The sequence below is a fragment of the Pituophis catenifer genome, unplaced genomic scaffold, assembly GCF_029215685.1.
Source record: "Pituophis catenifer annectens isolate HBS135680 unplaced genomic scaffold, rPitCat1.0.hap2 SCAF_8, whole genome shotgun sequence".
Classification (NCBI taxonomy): domain Eukaryota; kingdom Metazoa; phylum Chordata; class Lepidosauria; order Squamata; family Colubridae; genus Pituophis; species Pituophis catenifer.
Window position 1 is genome coordinate 75,125,639 of NW_027256888.1, and position 15,154 is coordinate 75,140,792.

Sequence of the window (15,154 nt, forward strand, 5' to 3'; positions counted from 1 at the left end):
TGTGGGGGTACCACACAAGGCTCCCCCGTGCCTGGAAAGCCTCCTGCACCAACCTGGAAGCCAAAATAGGGCACGGAGAGGCCAGGGCCCATGTGCAGGGGACGCACGCGCATGGGTGGGGGGGCATGCACAGGGGGGTTGCTCGCATTGCATTTTGGGGGTCCGGGCACACGTGCATGTGGGCACTCAGCCCCAAAAAGGTTAACCATTACTGCTCTAAGGCCATGTGGCTAGGGAATTCTGGGAGTTGAAGTCCACAAATCTTAAAATTGCCAAGGTTGAGCAACATTGCTCCAGGGACAGTATTCAGTGACAAGGCAGTCTTAATTAGAAATAATGTATATCAATTGGTTGAAGTCCTCTATCCTCGACTATCAATTAATTTCAATTATTTATAGTCTCTGGGAGTTCCCAGCTGACTGTTCTGACCTCGGCTGCATTAAAATGCAGGAAGCAGAGTCTTGGTCCCGGCAAAACCTCTTTTATTTACACGACTGTGAATTCCTTTCACAGCAAGGCCTGTCCAAACAGTTTTTCAAAGGAATATTTATCAACACAAACCTTATCTTGCTTGGCAAGCTGCCACGTAACTAGTTTCCAAACACAGTACAAGGCAAAACTTGGCACAGAGTCTCTCAGAGTCACGAAACAAATGAACTGTTTCCTGCAAAAGGCCACTCCCTGTTCACTCCTCTTTTGTTTCCTATGGGAGGGGCCAATGAGCCGAGGTGGCGCAGTGGTTAGGGTGCAGTACTGCAGCTACTTCAGCTGACTGCTAGTTCAGCAGATCAGCAGATCAAATCTCACCGGCTCAAGGTTGACTCAGCCTTCCATCCTTCCGAGGTGGGTAAAATGAGGACCCAGATTGTTGGGGGCAATATGCTATTTAGTAAACTGGTGTAAACCGCCCAGAGTCCTCGGAGAGTGGGCGGCATAGAAATATGAATAATAAATAAATAAATCACCTCCAAGCTTTACTCCTAAGTCGACCCTGCTTTCTTAGTTGTTCTTGTCTTCTGGCAGCTCTGCGCATGCGCACACTGGGAACAGGCTCCAGCTGTTCCTCTGCCTCACTGCTGTCTACCTCCCTCTCTGCCTCCGATGCAGATCCCTCATCCGAGCTTTCCCCAGCCCCCAGGACTGGCCCATGTTCCTCCCCAACCTCCTCACTTTCCGACTCTGCTGCAGCTCTGCTGGCCGCCAGCGGGCCACAACACTGACTTCCATAGAAACAATACCTCACTGAATGCATCTGAGATCTCCAGATGGTGGGGACAATTTAGAATGATATGGGTGGGCTTCCAAATGTGTTGACCAAGAAATATAAAAGCTGAAGGCCTGGCAGGAATCTTCAGGAAATTTGGCTACACAGGAATTTTAATAAGGGGACTTCAGAAAATCATATTCAGAATGGATTTACCAGCAGGGAGTTGTAGGCCTCTGTTCACGACTAATGTGGGAAGGTCCATCCTTGGTGAGGCTACCGCAAACTCCACTTTCCCTGTCTCAATGTGGAGGCCGTCTGAGAGTGAAAATTGGAACTCGTCCCTTTGGGCTACTAAACTGTTCAATTTATAAACGATCAGTTCCTCCAGGACATCCTGGTAGGTGAAAGTGGATCCCTCCGAGAGAGCTTGTCCATTCTCCAGAGAATGCTGAGGAGATTCCCTTCTGTACAGGTATCCTGAGAGTAAGCCAAGAATTATGAGTTAGTTCCTCACAGATCGTTTTCTCTCTTTTGCATTAATATCTTGATTCGACTTCTAACATACTTATTCTTCACGGTATCTTTTACGAGCGTTTAGAACCCTTCACCACAGAATAAGGACAGTGGCCAATATCAGTTTGCACAACTGTAGGTAGTCCTTGACTTACAACAGTTCATTTAGTGAACGTTCAAAATTACAACAGCACTGAAAAGAAGTGACTTAAGAGCATTTTTCACACTGATGACCGTTGTAGCATCTCCCTGGTTATGTGATCAAAATTCAAAATGCTTGGCAACTCGTTTATTATTTATGACGGTTGCATGTCCCGGGGTCATGGGATCCCCCTTTGTGATCTTCTGGCAATCAAAGTCAATGGGGAAGCCAGTTTCACAATAATCACGTTATGAGCTCTGGTGGCACAGTGGTTAGAATGTAGTACTGCAGGCTACTTCTGCTGCCTGCCATTTGGCAGTTTGAATCTCACCAGGCTCAAGGTTGACTCAGCCTTCCATTCCTTCCGAGGTCGGTAAAATGAGAATCCAGATTGTTAGGGGGCAACATGCTGACTCTGTAAACCGCTTAAGAGAGGGCTAAGTAAAGCACTATGAAGCAGACTTATATAAAGTCTAAGTGCTATTGCTATTGCTACCATGTTTCCCTGAAAATAAGCCCTCCCTCGAAAATAATAATAATAATAATAATAATAATAATAATAATAATAATAATAATAATAATAATTTTATTTATATACCGCCCATTCTCCCGAAGGACTCAGGGCAGTGTACAGCCAGAATTAAAATACAAATATACAAATATACCATATCTAGTTAAAATTAATTAAAATCATTAAATAGTTTGGCCGAATTTTAAAACCCAAAATTAAAACCCAATTTAAAATCATAAACCCTCCACGAAAATATTTAACCGCCATGCACAGCCGGTCCCCGCCATTTCCTCTGGTTAGGGTTAGGGAGACAGAGCTGGAAATCAGGTAAGACGGCAAGAGGAACCCCGTCTTGCTCCACACGCCCCAAAATAATAAGACCTCCTCGAAAATAAGGCCAAGCGCTTATTTTGGGGTTCAAAAAAATATAAAACGAGGTCTTATTTTCGGGGAAACACGGTATTAACGTAACGACTGTAAGAAAGGTCATAAAATGAGGCAAAACTCATTGAACAAATGTCTCACTTAGCAACATAAATTTTGGACTCAATTGTGGCCATAAGTCAAGGGCTGCCTGGATCTTTTGCTATAATACATACTGTATAAAAAAACCCACAAATGGGAGATTTCTATATAAATCTAATTGCTAATGCTATTTCTTCAACATTACTACAATAATATGTCTCACCGTGAACGGGTACCTTGGTTACCATGAAAACCAGAAGGTCATTCGGAGTATCCAAGTCCCTCAGCCTCAAGGAGGAATTCCGAATCACAACTGCCGTGTTTTCACGCACGCTGATAGGGCTCACCTTTACCTGAGGTGGCTCATCATTCAGGCGCTACAAGGACAGAAGGAAAATCACAGGGAGAAAAATTAAGTTCAACAACCGGCTCTTGAAATGGGAAAGGAAAGGCCACGAGAAGCTACGAAATCTAGAAATAAGATTATGGAAATATAAGAGTCATGTGGCTTTAGAGCAACATTCATAATCATTTTAAATACATTTTGAACGGGAATCTAACTGAAAGCATTTCAAACATCAAGGTATTTCATGAAATAACCAGAAACCTGAATGTGTATTTTATTGTTTATTATTATTGTTTATTGGTTCGATTTATATGCCGCCCTTTTCCGGAGACTCAGGGCGGCTTACAATGCATTAAGCAATAGCCTTCATACTTTTGTATATACCGGCTTAGTAGGGCTTTTGCCCCCCCCAAGCGGTGTTCTTTTTTATACAAAGTCAGCTTATTGCCCCCATAAACCGGGTCCTCATTTTACCTACCTCGAAAGGATGGAAGGCTGAGTCAACCTTGAGCCTGGTGAGATTTGAACTTGCAGTAATTGCAGGCAGCTGGTGTTACTTATCAGTGCTTTAGTCTGCTGCGCCACCAAGGCTCATTTTCCTGGTAGACATTGTGTATTTGCATTAATCAGGGGTGGGCTTCAAAAATTTTAGCAAGGGGTTCTCTGCCCGTTGCTGGGTGGGTGTGGCCATGGTGGGTGTGGCCTAGTCAGCTTCCTGCACCATGCCGGGAGGCAGCGTTTTTGCCCTCCCTGGGCTCCGGAGGCTTTCCTCGAGCCTCCAGGAGGGTGAAAACAGCTTCCCAGGCTACGGAGGCCCTCATTTCTGGCCTTCCCAAATTTCCGGTAGGCCCATTTTTTCCCCTCCCTGAACCTCTGCACATGCCCTGCGCTTACCTGCATCCAAAATGGGCCGCGTGGGAACTCCTGAGAGGGGAAGGGAGGGATGGGTGCGGCCAGCCAGGAGTGGGATTTGGGGGTTCTCTGAACTGCACAGAATCTTAGCTAGAGGGTCTCCCGAATCCCTGCGAACCCCCAGCAGCCCATCCCTGGCATTAATGTGTACAAAAACTATGACTACTACGGGTTAATGTGGTTGTGTATGGTATGTATGTATAGGTGCGTGCGTGCGTGCGTGTGTGTATAGATAGATAGACAGACAGACAGACAGACAGTATGTGCGTGAAAGAGAGAGGGAAGCAGAGAGAGAAAGAGGGAGAGAGAGGGAGGGAATGTGTTTGTGTGAGAGAGAGTGGGAGGGAGGGAAAGAGAGAGGGAGGGAGAGAGGGAGGGAGTGTGTATGTGAGAGAGAGGGGGGAGAGAGGGAAAGAGAGAGTGAGAGAATGTGTGTGTGACAGAGAGGGGGGGGGGAGGGAGGGAAAGAGAAAGAGTGAGAGAATGTGTATGTGTGAGGGGGGGAGGGAAGAAAAGAGAAAGAGTGAGAGAATGTGTATGTGAGAGAGAGAGGGGGAGAGGGAGGGAAAGAGAGAAAGAGTGAGAGAATTTGTGTGTGAGAGAGAGAGAGAGAGAGGGAAGGAAAGAGAGAAAGAAAGAGTGAGAGTGAGAAAATGTGGGGGGGAGGGGGGGAGAGAGGGAGAGGGAGGGACACTTGATTCACATTGAGTCGTGATGTGATTTGCTGAGTTTAACTTACTGACTTCTTGACAATTAATCAACCTCAATAACAATTGTGGTTTGTGCTTTGAACTGACCTTGAAATTGTGGTTTGTGCTTTGAACTGAGTCCTTTTTGCCTTGCTCAACAAACAAAGCATAGTTTAGCAATTTGCTTGAGCCCAGAGACTATTTCTGCTATCACAACAGTTTTACAAACAAAAACGACACGGTGAATTCAATTACCTTAATGGTAATGTTGACACTGCTGATTTCTGATTGGCTGAAGCCATCACTGATATAAAAACCAAAGCTGTCCATCGATGGCTCAATACTTTCATGGACATTCTGAAAATAATAAATACGGTTCTCCAACACATCTTGAAGTGAGAAAGAAAAATCAGAACTTTCGGTGTTTCCAAAATCGAGGCGTCTGCCTGCAAGGAGAGTGGTATTTATATGGAAAGCGTGTTTTTTTTCCCCTCCTTTTAAAAATTAATTTAGATTTTTTTTCTTAAAGCAGGAAATATAACTTGATTCTTTGTTGAGTTTTTGCACATATAGCAAATCAAGAATTTTATGATTTATCACATTTGTTTGCCGCCCATCTCACTTTGATTTTATTAAGCTTATCATGATGTCGAACACAAATAAAACTAATAGGAAAAGGGGGAAGGGATAGAAATGGGAAAGAAAAGTGTAGCGCCGTGATGGGCAATCTGTCAAGTTTCCGAAAGATGCCCTAATTAATTCATGAGCCATGATCTAAACTTCAAAGGAAATATATTCATTTATTAGGAGCAACATTCCGGCAATACTGGGATGCAGTTAGGACTGATCCTACGTAGATTTACGTTCCCCTATGACCCTGTCTCTCCCCTCCTCTCTGGACATGTCATAAATCACATTCTCCAATTAACCACTTTGGCTGGCTGTGAAACCTAACACCCTCCTTCTGATTGCGGTCAGGAAGAATGTATGGAATTCACTTCAGTTCTCCCTCCCTCCCGGTCATGGCAACTTGAAAGCTTTGCAAGTTGACACAATCTATGGCACGCGTGCCAGAAGTGACACACAGAGCCCTCTCTGTGGGCATGCATGCTGTTGCCAGCTGCACTTCCGGGTTCCGTCCTGCGCATGTGACCAGTCGCTCTCTTCCGGGTTCTGTCTCGTGCATGCATGCTGGCCAGCTGATCTTCACACCTTACCTGTCCTGGTGTTTTCAATGTACCCATATTTTGGAGGACTTGTGATTTTTACAACCAAGCCTTCTTCAGCAAGGCCACCTTCCAGGCCAAGGGTGTGGTGAGGGTGGAGTGGTGTCCGTCCCCCTTCTTCTACCTGGACACAAAAACAACTTTCTGCTCTATCTGGAAATTTGATTTTGAGCATTACTTACCAAAAAACCCTTCTATTTTAACCCCCACCCCCCACATCGCTTAATATTTGTGATCTGAAATACTTTGTATGGGGTCATCCCTGTAATATATAATAACAATAGCACTTAAGATTTATATAATGCTTCACAGTGCTTTATAGCCGTCTCTAAGCAGTTTACAAAGTCACCCTATTGCCCCCAACAATCTGGGTCCTCATTTTACTGACCTCAGAAGGACAGAAGGCTGAGTCAACCTTGAGCCCGGTGAGATTTGAACTGCCAAATTGCAGGCAGCCGGCAGGCAGCAGAAGTAGCCTCCAGTACCGCACTCTAACCACTGCGCCACCGTGGCGCATAAAGTGTGGTAAATAATAATTTCTATCCCCCAAACTTCATCATGATTCTAAAACCAAAGAAGTTATTTCATTTGACCTCGTGCATGGCTCTAGTTAAGAGGCAGATTCTATTGGCATGAAGCGTGTCTGAAGTTATCCTACTGGTATCTATTATTACCTGAAGAAGTATGGACTTCAACTCCCAGAATCCCCCAGCCAGCACTGAGGTACAAACAGTACAACAAACCACAACTGACATATTAAACACGAAGTTTCCCTTGTATGACACAGCCAATCTAAACACTCCTGACAGCCATAAGATTCCTAATCAGGGTTGGGATTCAGCCAGTTCAGACCAGTTTAGGCGAACCGGATGCTACTTTTACATCTGGTTTGCCGAACCGGTACTTGCAAGGACTGGCTGGCCCTGCCCACCCCCATCCCATGTGGGGCGTGGCCCATTTTGGATGTCAGGTAAGTGCAGTGCCTGCGCAGAGGCTCTGAGAGGGTGAAAAACAGGCCTCCTGGAACTTCTAGAAGTCCAGAAACAGGCCCATTTCCAGCCTCCAGAGCCTGGGAGAGGCCGTTTTTGCCCTCCCGGAGGCTCGAAGAAAGCCTCTAGAACTTGGGGAGGCAGGAGGCTGAGTAGGCCACACCCACCATGTCCATGCCCCCGCCCCCCAGCAACCAGGCAGAGAACCAGTTGCTAAAATTTTTAAATCCCATCCCTGTCCCTAACCGATATTTTTCCAACATGAGGACTATTTAAAACAAAAGAATACGAGTAGTGTTTTAATTATTTCTTTTCTGGGAGAGAAAAAATGTGTCTTGGTGACTAAATGCATGGTTTAATGAAAAAATATTCCAAGCTTTTCTTGTTAAAGGAGGGATGAAAACTTGTGGCCCTGAAGAACTACAACTCTTAGTAATCCAGTATCAGTCATCTGGCTGGCAGCAGGTGGGAATTATAGTTTTCTCTGCTCTGAGTTCAGGAGTATCTGTGGGGAAGGGTCAAAAAATAAGATGGTACTCACAAACCCTGCCCATTTTTATATGAATCATGTAAGACAAGTAGAAAAAGGGCCTATTTCAATCCCTTGGGCATGGCTGCCATATTGACTTTTTTGCCTTTCCCTTTCCCAATTTTTTTTTTAAAAAATAGATATGATTTCCTTAACGACTGTGGCAAGAATGGTCATAAAATGGGGCAAAACCTTTTATTTCAGCAAGCCGGCCTGGCCTGAATAGGTTTTATGGGTTAGTTTTTTAATTGTATAGCTAGGGGTTTTAAATTGGGAGGCCGATTAATTTAATTTATTTTTTAATTACCTTAACTTTTATATTGTATGTTATTTTAATTCTCGGCTGTTCACCGCCCCGAGTCCCTTCGGGGAGAAGGGCGGGATATAAATTCAATAAATAATAATAATAATAATAATAATAATAATAATAATAATAATAATAATAATAATAAAATCCACTTAACAACTGCCTTGCTTAGCAATGGAAATTCTGGGCTCCATTGTGGGCTGTAAACCAAAGACTACATGTTCCACATAATTCAACATTGAATCTCACGGGTTGCTGACATACCGTAATTTGGTCAGAAAAAGTAACAACCGGAGGCACACTTTGGGCTGCTGTGATAGTAACGGTGAACATCTGGCTATCGAGCTGGTTGTGGTCCACATCGAACACAGAGAAGTAGAAGACATCGGTGACTGGCTGATCGAAAACAGTTTCAAGCTCGGTGAAATATCTGCAGGATAAAAAAAAAATGGAAGATGTTGAGCTGGGGCAGTAGGTAGGTAGGGACACCAAAGTGTGCCATCGACAAACAATTTAATCTCCTCTAATTGCATCTTGTTTGCCTTGGGGAATAAACTCACCTGCTTGCATTTTCATGTTACTGGGAGGAATGTTAATAGCTATGGGGGGAAAAAAATAGTTAACAAGGGAGACTACATTTTATTTCTAACTTTTTTAATCAATCCGCTGCCCTTTCAATCTGCCAGATGGAAGTTGTTGACAACGCAGGATGGGGAACATTAATAGCAACGCAACCGGGGGGGAAGGGAGCCATGTGGAGAAAGCTGATTCATGCATTGACACGAAATTAAAAATCGGGGTGAGATGAAAGAAATGTCACTGGGATGGATCCAAACAGTGAAGCAGAGATTTGCAGAGTGTTGTGGGAATGACTCGGACAATGAAAAGGCTGGGGAAGAACATGGGCCAGTCCTGGAGTCTGGGGAAGGCTCTGATGAGTGCTCTGCGTCAGAGGCAGAGATGGAGCCACAACCATCTGACAGTTAACAGCTACCTTCGGAATCGGAGATAAGTGGGGCAGAAGATCAGCTAGAGCCTGTTCCCGATGTGCACATGCGCAGAGCTGTCAGGAGAAGGGAACAATTAAGGAACAGGGGTCGATTTGGGGGTAAAGCAGTGGTGAAATCTGAACTGATTTACTACCGGTTTGCTGGCTGCGGACAGCATCCAAACAGAGAACCGATAGTAAAAAAATGCTTAAAAAGTAAAAAAAAAAAAAAAAAAAGTTCCAACGATCATGTGTCGCTCAGCTGATCTTCAGAACTTTTTTTTTTTTTTTTAACTACCGGTTCGGCAAACCAATAGCATTTTTTACTACCAGTTCAGGCGAACCAGACCGAACTGGTAGCATTTCACCCCTGGACTAAAGACACAAGGGGATGCTGAATGGCCCCTCCCATAAGAAATAAATAGGAGCAAAAGGGGAGTTGTGTTCGCAGGAGACAATTAGTTTGCTTGTTAGTGTGAAGATTTGCTTATCTGAGTTCGTGCCTCACAGAGACTCCTTGCAAAGTATTTCATTGTACAGCATTGCTATCGGCCTGGCAACTATCCAAGGACTGATAAGGTCTGTGGTTGCAATTCACCTTTGAAAGACTGTTTGCCGGGACTTTGCTGGATGTTGAATGCTAGGAATTCACCTTAGCTAAATAAAAAGGGTTTTGTTGTGGCTCCGTTACCTGAGCCTGTGTCAAGGCCTCCCTCTCCAGGACCCTCCTCTCTGGCAATGCCTTCGGTGTCCGCCGAAGAGCAAGAGATAGGGCCGGGGCCAAGCACGTCCACGCAGCCACAGATGGACAGTGATGAGGGTAATAAGTCTTGGCTGGACCCACACCAGCGTCGCAGAGATAAGCGCGCGCAACAGAAGAAAAGGCGTGCCGAGATTAGGCTGAGTCACTGGACCACACCCCACAGGATATAAAAGGGAGCGTGGTGGCCAATCAAACCTTGTGACGAACAAAGCTGAAAGCTTCCACGCCATTCTGCATTGCCGGACTTTTGGCTATAGACTTTGCTGGAAGTATCTCTGGACTTGATTTAATTCCGTAATTATTGAACTGCTTTCCTTTGATGTATTAAAAGTGGGGAGAAGTTATCTCTCCTCTTTGTAAATAATAAACTCTTGGCAGGCAGCCACTAGGTTGTTGCCAAATTCCGTTATCATAAGGAAAAGGATTTTGCCGGCTGGTTTGGTCTTTAACTCCTGAACGTCTGTTGATGTGTGTGCGTGGGGTTGGGGACAGAACAGGTTTTTTTTTCGGGACAAGGAGTCTGTTTCGTGATTTGGCGAAGCCTAGGTCAGAACCCAGAAAATGAAGAAAAAGCCATAATGGAGGTTCTGAGAGATATATTCAACTGCAGGAAAAATGGATTCCTGGCCCATTTCCTGAAGGTCAGCCAACATCACTAGGTCTGGAGGAAAACTCATTGTTCTTGCTAAACACACATCCCTCGGATAAAAACAAATAAAAATGTCCCAATCACAAACGGTCCTTTCTTTGTGCCCCCAAAGACACCAAATATAACGGTGTCGTTGCTGTGTATTCATGGAGAAACGGTACCTGAGCAAATAGGATCTACTTGTTTCCCCAAAAATACGACCTACCCCGAAAATAAGTCCTAGCTTGATTTTTACACGCATGCCCAATATAAACCCTACCCCCAAAATAAGCCCTAATTAAGACCCCGCCCACTCCAGGGTATACGGGTAAAAATTAAGCTAGGATGGGAATGTGGGGGTGGAGGTACCCTACTACTTACCTTTGGACAATTGCAATCAGGCCTTGCACACCCCGATACCTGCCTTGTCAGCCTATTTCTTCTGCAGCCAACAATGCCGGCAATACTTTCCTGAAGGCCTCTGAAGCCGATAACAGCGCTCCGGATCCGGAGCTCTGTTATCGGCTGCAGAGCCCTTCAGGAAAACCTTGCCGGCCGCAGAAGACGTTCCTGAAGGCCTCTGACAAAGAAAAGGAGGCTGGGGGCGATGCGCGCAAGTGAGGTGAGTCAGTGGATGGCATCACCCCAAAATAAGACCTGGTGCCCTTTTTTTGGTGGCAAAAAAATAAATAAATAAAACAGGGTCTTATTTTCAGGGAAACACAGGTAGTAGGCGATGGGGCCTTGAGGATTGATGGAGAATCTCATGGCCACCAAACAGGAAAGCCCCCATTCCTTCTTATAACATAAATCATAGTGTTCAGAATTCAGCTGTATTTGTTCAGGCTAGAAACCAGAAGAGTGTAAATTCTAGTTTTCCTTAGGTATTGAAAGGCCGCTGGGTTACTTTTGGTCAATCTCCAGGAGACTGTGAGTTCTAGTCTTGCCTTAGGCATGAAAGTCAGCAAGGCCAATCACCAGGAGACTGTGGGTTCTAGTCCCTTCCTGAGGCATGAAAACCAAATGGGTAATTTTGGGCTAATCTCCAGGAGACCAAATTCTAGTTCTGCCTGAGGCATGAAAGCTGGCTGGGTGACTTTGGGACAACCACCAGGCGTCTGCGAATTCTAGTCCCCTCTTAAGCATGAAAAGACGGCTGGATGACTTTGGGCCAGTCGTTCTCTCTCAGACCCATTTCACCTCACAGGGTTGTTGTTGTGAGGAAAATAGGAAGAGGATGGAGCATTAGGTCTGCTTGCTGCCTTGAGTTATTTATAAAAGTAATAAAGGCAGGCAAAAAAAAAAAATTGAATCACTCACATTGGAAGTCCATGCCTTTCATGTAGATCCATGCTTTCCTGTTCTTTATGAAGGTCACTGATTTCAATTATTTTTTTGGGGGGTGGAAAAAAACCTACATTTGCCTCTAGCATTAAATGATATATCAGAGAATCTCAGAAGAAGAATAGCTTGGGGAAAAACTGGAACCTTTTCATATCTCTGCCTAATCTTTTTTTTTTTTCAGCCCTTAAGGTCAGGACTCTTAAGAAAAAATTTCTTAAGAACTGATGTCTTTTCTTTCAGGAAAATATTTTTTTTTCCCCCATTTCTATAGTTCTTGCTTCTCGGTTTCATTCGTTCCAACCTTCACACACCCCCTGGCAGAATATCCAATAAAACCCTGGTTTGAGACCTGCATATATTAATTGCCAACTCACAAACTATTCAAGAGAAAGAGTGCTAGGCAGGGGTGAGCTGCTACGGGTTCGGGAGAACCTGTAGCTAACGTTATGGCCAGTTCGGAGAACCTCCAAATCCCACCCCTGGCTGGCCCCGCTCACCCTGCCCCTCCCCTCTCAGGAGTCTCCTCGCGGACTATTTTGGATGCGAGATAAGTGCAGGGCCCGCGTTGAGGTTCAGGGAGGGGGGGGAAAGGGCCTCCCGGAAGTTCCTGGCCTCTGGAGCCCGGGGAAAGCAGTTTTTGCCCTCCCAGAGGCTCGAGGAAAGCCTTCGGGGCCTGAGGAAGGCAAAAATGCACATACACCCCGCCACCGTGGTGCAGGAGGCCGACTAGGCCACGCCCACCATGGCCACGCCCACCCAGCAACCGGCCAGAGAACCCGTTGCTGAAATTTTTGAAGCCCACCCCTGGTGCTAGGGCTGTTTCTGAAGAAGTCTACATATCATACACTGATCTGTCCCCGTACCCACACACACACAAACACAGCCAGCCGAGGGTTAAGGAAACACTTTGGAACGCACCCAGGTCTTATCTCCCACTTGGCAGCGATAGACACACCGTCTGCCAAATGCCTTTATTTTCACAAACAGAAAGATAAGGTACTTAACATGCAAAAAGTCCAAGCAGAAATAATATTTCTCTCCGCAGTTCCGGACGAGGCTTTAGTGACTATCCAAGGTTTACTTTTGTTCGTCACAAGGATCACTGACCACCACCCTCTAATATATAGTCTCTGGGGTGTGGTCCAGTGACTCAGTTCTAATCCCTAGCACGCCTCCTAAACTGCTGCAAACGTTTATCACGCCTTCGGAGGCGTGCGTCCAGGAATGATGTTTCTTCGTCACTCTGATCCGAGCCAGCTGTCTCCCTACTGATCTCCTCTCCCTCGGCCGGCACCTGAGACAATGCCAGAGGGGAGGGGCCTGGAGAGGGAGGCCTGGCTGACTCCTCTTCCTCATGCTCGGAGCTTTCTTCCTCCGATGGGACAGGCTCAGAGGGCGGGGCCACAACATACACAGGGAAACAATCCTTGTGACGTTCATAACAAGAAAACTGGAGAAAATTCTTGGGCGCAGCCGCAAACATTTACCTGATTCTTTGATGGTTAATGTCTTCCATTGTGAAATTATAAACCTCCGAAGACTCATCCGATTGCCGTCCAAAGGCTGTCCGCATAAGACTGCCGTACATAGGAAGAGAAATTAGCTGAATCCTTATCTCAGAATCTGGAGAATTGTTATCCTAAGGGCAGAAGTGAGATTAAGAAGAAAAAAAAAACCAGTCATATCCATTAAGATAATCATTGAACAAAATATGAAGGATGCAGGGTTTTTTGTTGTTGTTTTTTTTATCACCACATTACAAAAAAAGATGTTGAGACTCTGGAAAAAGTGCAAAGAGGAGCAACTAAGATGATTAAAGGCCTGGAGACTAGAACATATGAAGAACAGTTGCAGGATTTGGGTCTGGCTAGTCTAAAGAAAAGAAGGACTAGGGGGGACATGATAGCAGTATCCCAGTATTTGAGGGGCTGCCACAAAGAAGAGGGGGTCAACTTAGAAAGCAGGACAAGAAACAATGGATGGAAACTAATTAAGGAGAGAAGCAACTTGGAATTAAGGAAAAAATTCCTAACAGTGAGGAAAATTAACCAGTGAAACAGCTGGCCACCAGAAGTTGTGCGTGCTTCATCACTGGAGGTTTTTAAGAAGGGACTGGACAATTACTTGTCCATAATGGTATAGGGCTGTGATGGCGAACCTATGGCACGCGTGCCACAGGTGGCACATGGAGCCATATTGGTGGGCACGCAAGCATTGCCCTAGCTCAGCTCCAGCATATATGTGTGCACTGGCCAGCTGATTTTTGGGCCTTTTGAGCCCACCGGAAGTCGGCAAACAGGCTGTTTCCGGCCTCTGGAGGGCCTGCAGGGAGGTGGGGAAGGCTGTTTTCACCCTCCCCAGGTTCCTAGAAAGTCTCTGGAGCCTGGGGAGGACAAAATATGGGCCTATCAGGCCCACCATGCCATCACATGCCAAAAGCAGGGGGGAGCATGGGGGGGGTCACACACACATATGTGCGGGGGGCAGAACCAGTTCGGTGACATCATATCGTCATCGCTACCGGCTCAGGAGAACCGGGCCGAACTGGGAGGAATCCACCACTGGTGGTTACCCCTTAACAGCTACTACTAGCATGATTTACAACCATAATTTTTCGCTCAGTTATGGTTATAAGGACCTGCAAGGTACATAAATTGAAAACAAACTTGTTCCTATGATGTTATTCTGTACTATTCTTTTTAAATTCTGTTGCAGTGATTTTAAAGTTAAAGAAGAAGAAAAATATGCAAAGTATGATATATTGCAATTCTAATTCAATAAAACACTTTTTAATCAGTTGAGTCAATGGATTAATTGGCCTGGTGAGTCAATTGATTGACTCAATCAATCAATCAATTTTTTTTTATTTTTTTGCCAATTAATACATTGATTTAAAAAGCATCCAATTAATTAAGAGAGGTACATCCAATTAGTTAAGATTTTTTTTAAAAAAACTGCTGATTATTTTGATTTCAGTAATGTGTTTATTGGCCGCCTTTAATTGAGTACAAATATATCGAATCATTTAAAAAAAGGTATCAATTAGGCAAAAAGGTTCTTCAAAACTGCTGATGACTCCAGTATGAAAACATTACAAAATAAAACAAACCTACGGTGGTAGCTCATTCATCAATAATCATTCAAGCATAAATATCACAAAATCAATTGTAGCAGTAAAGGTTACGCTTATACAAGATGTTATTCGAAATCAAGCCAACCCTTAAGAAACGCTCAAGTCTCCATTTACGCTAATATGGCTGCGATCTTTAGAAGGGGAAAAAAATATACATAAATAATGTCAGGCGTTTAAGAATCAGGACCAAATCTGAAGTTCCAGTCAAGCTGATTTATTGCTCGTGCCTATAAACACGAACCTAGTCAACTAACCGTCAGTACTACATTGGCGCTAGATAGGAGTTAATAGAATTCAAAAGGGATTGGATTTAGACCGCTTGTGAGACCGTAGTGACTCTAAACAGGTATTTCTGTTGTGTCCTGTCAGCCGCAAGCCCCTCCAGCAGCCAAATCAGAAGAGGAGGAGGTGTGGGAGTCAGAGTCAACATCAAGACAACCTGAGAGCTCCGAGGGGGAAGAG

General features: G+C 44.9%; 1 protein-coding gene across 1 annotated transcript in view; it reads right to left on the reverse strand.

Annotated features, from left to right (window-relative positions):
- FRAS1 (Fraser extracellular matrix complex subunit 1) overlaps positions 1 to 15,154 on the reverse strand; it is a 294,939-nt gene that overhangs the window by 88,811 nt on the left and 190,974 nt on the right. The window contains exons 37-42 of the mRNA XM_070949170.1: positions 13,047 to 13,198; positions 8,101 to 8,266; positions 6,003 to 6,135; positions 5,041 to 5,231; positions 3,062 to 3,215; positions 1,421 to 1,684 (exon numbers count right to left, since the gene is read on the reverse strand). Of these exons, the coding sequence (XP_070805271.1) occupies positions 1,421 to 1,684; positions 3,062 to 3,215; positions 5,041 to 5,231; positions 6,003 to 6,135; positions 8,101 to 8,266; positions 13,047 to 13,198 (1,060 nt within the window). The remainder of the gene's footprint in view (positions 1 to 1,420; positions 1,685 to 3,061; positions 3,216 to 5,040; positions 5,232 to 6,002; positions 6,136 to 8,100; positions 8,267 to 13,046; positions 13,199 to 15,154) is intronic.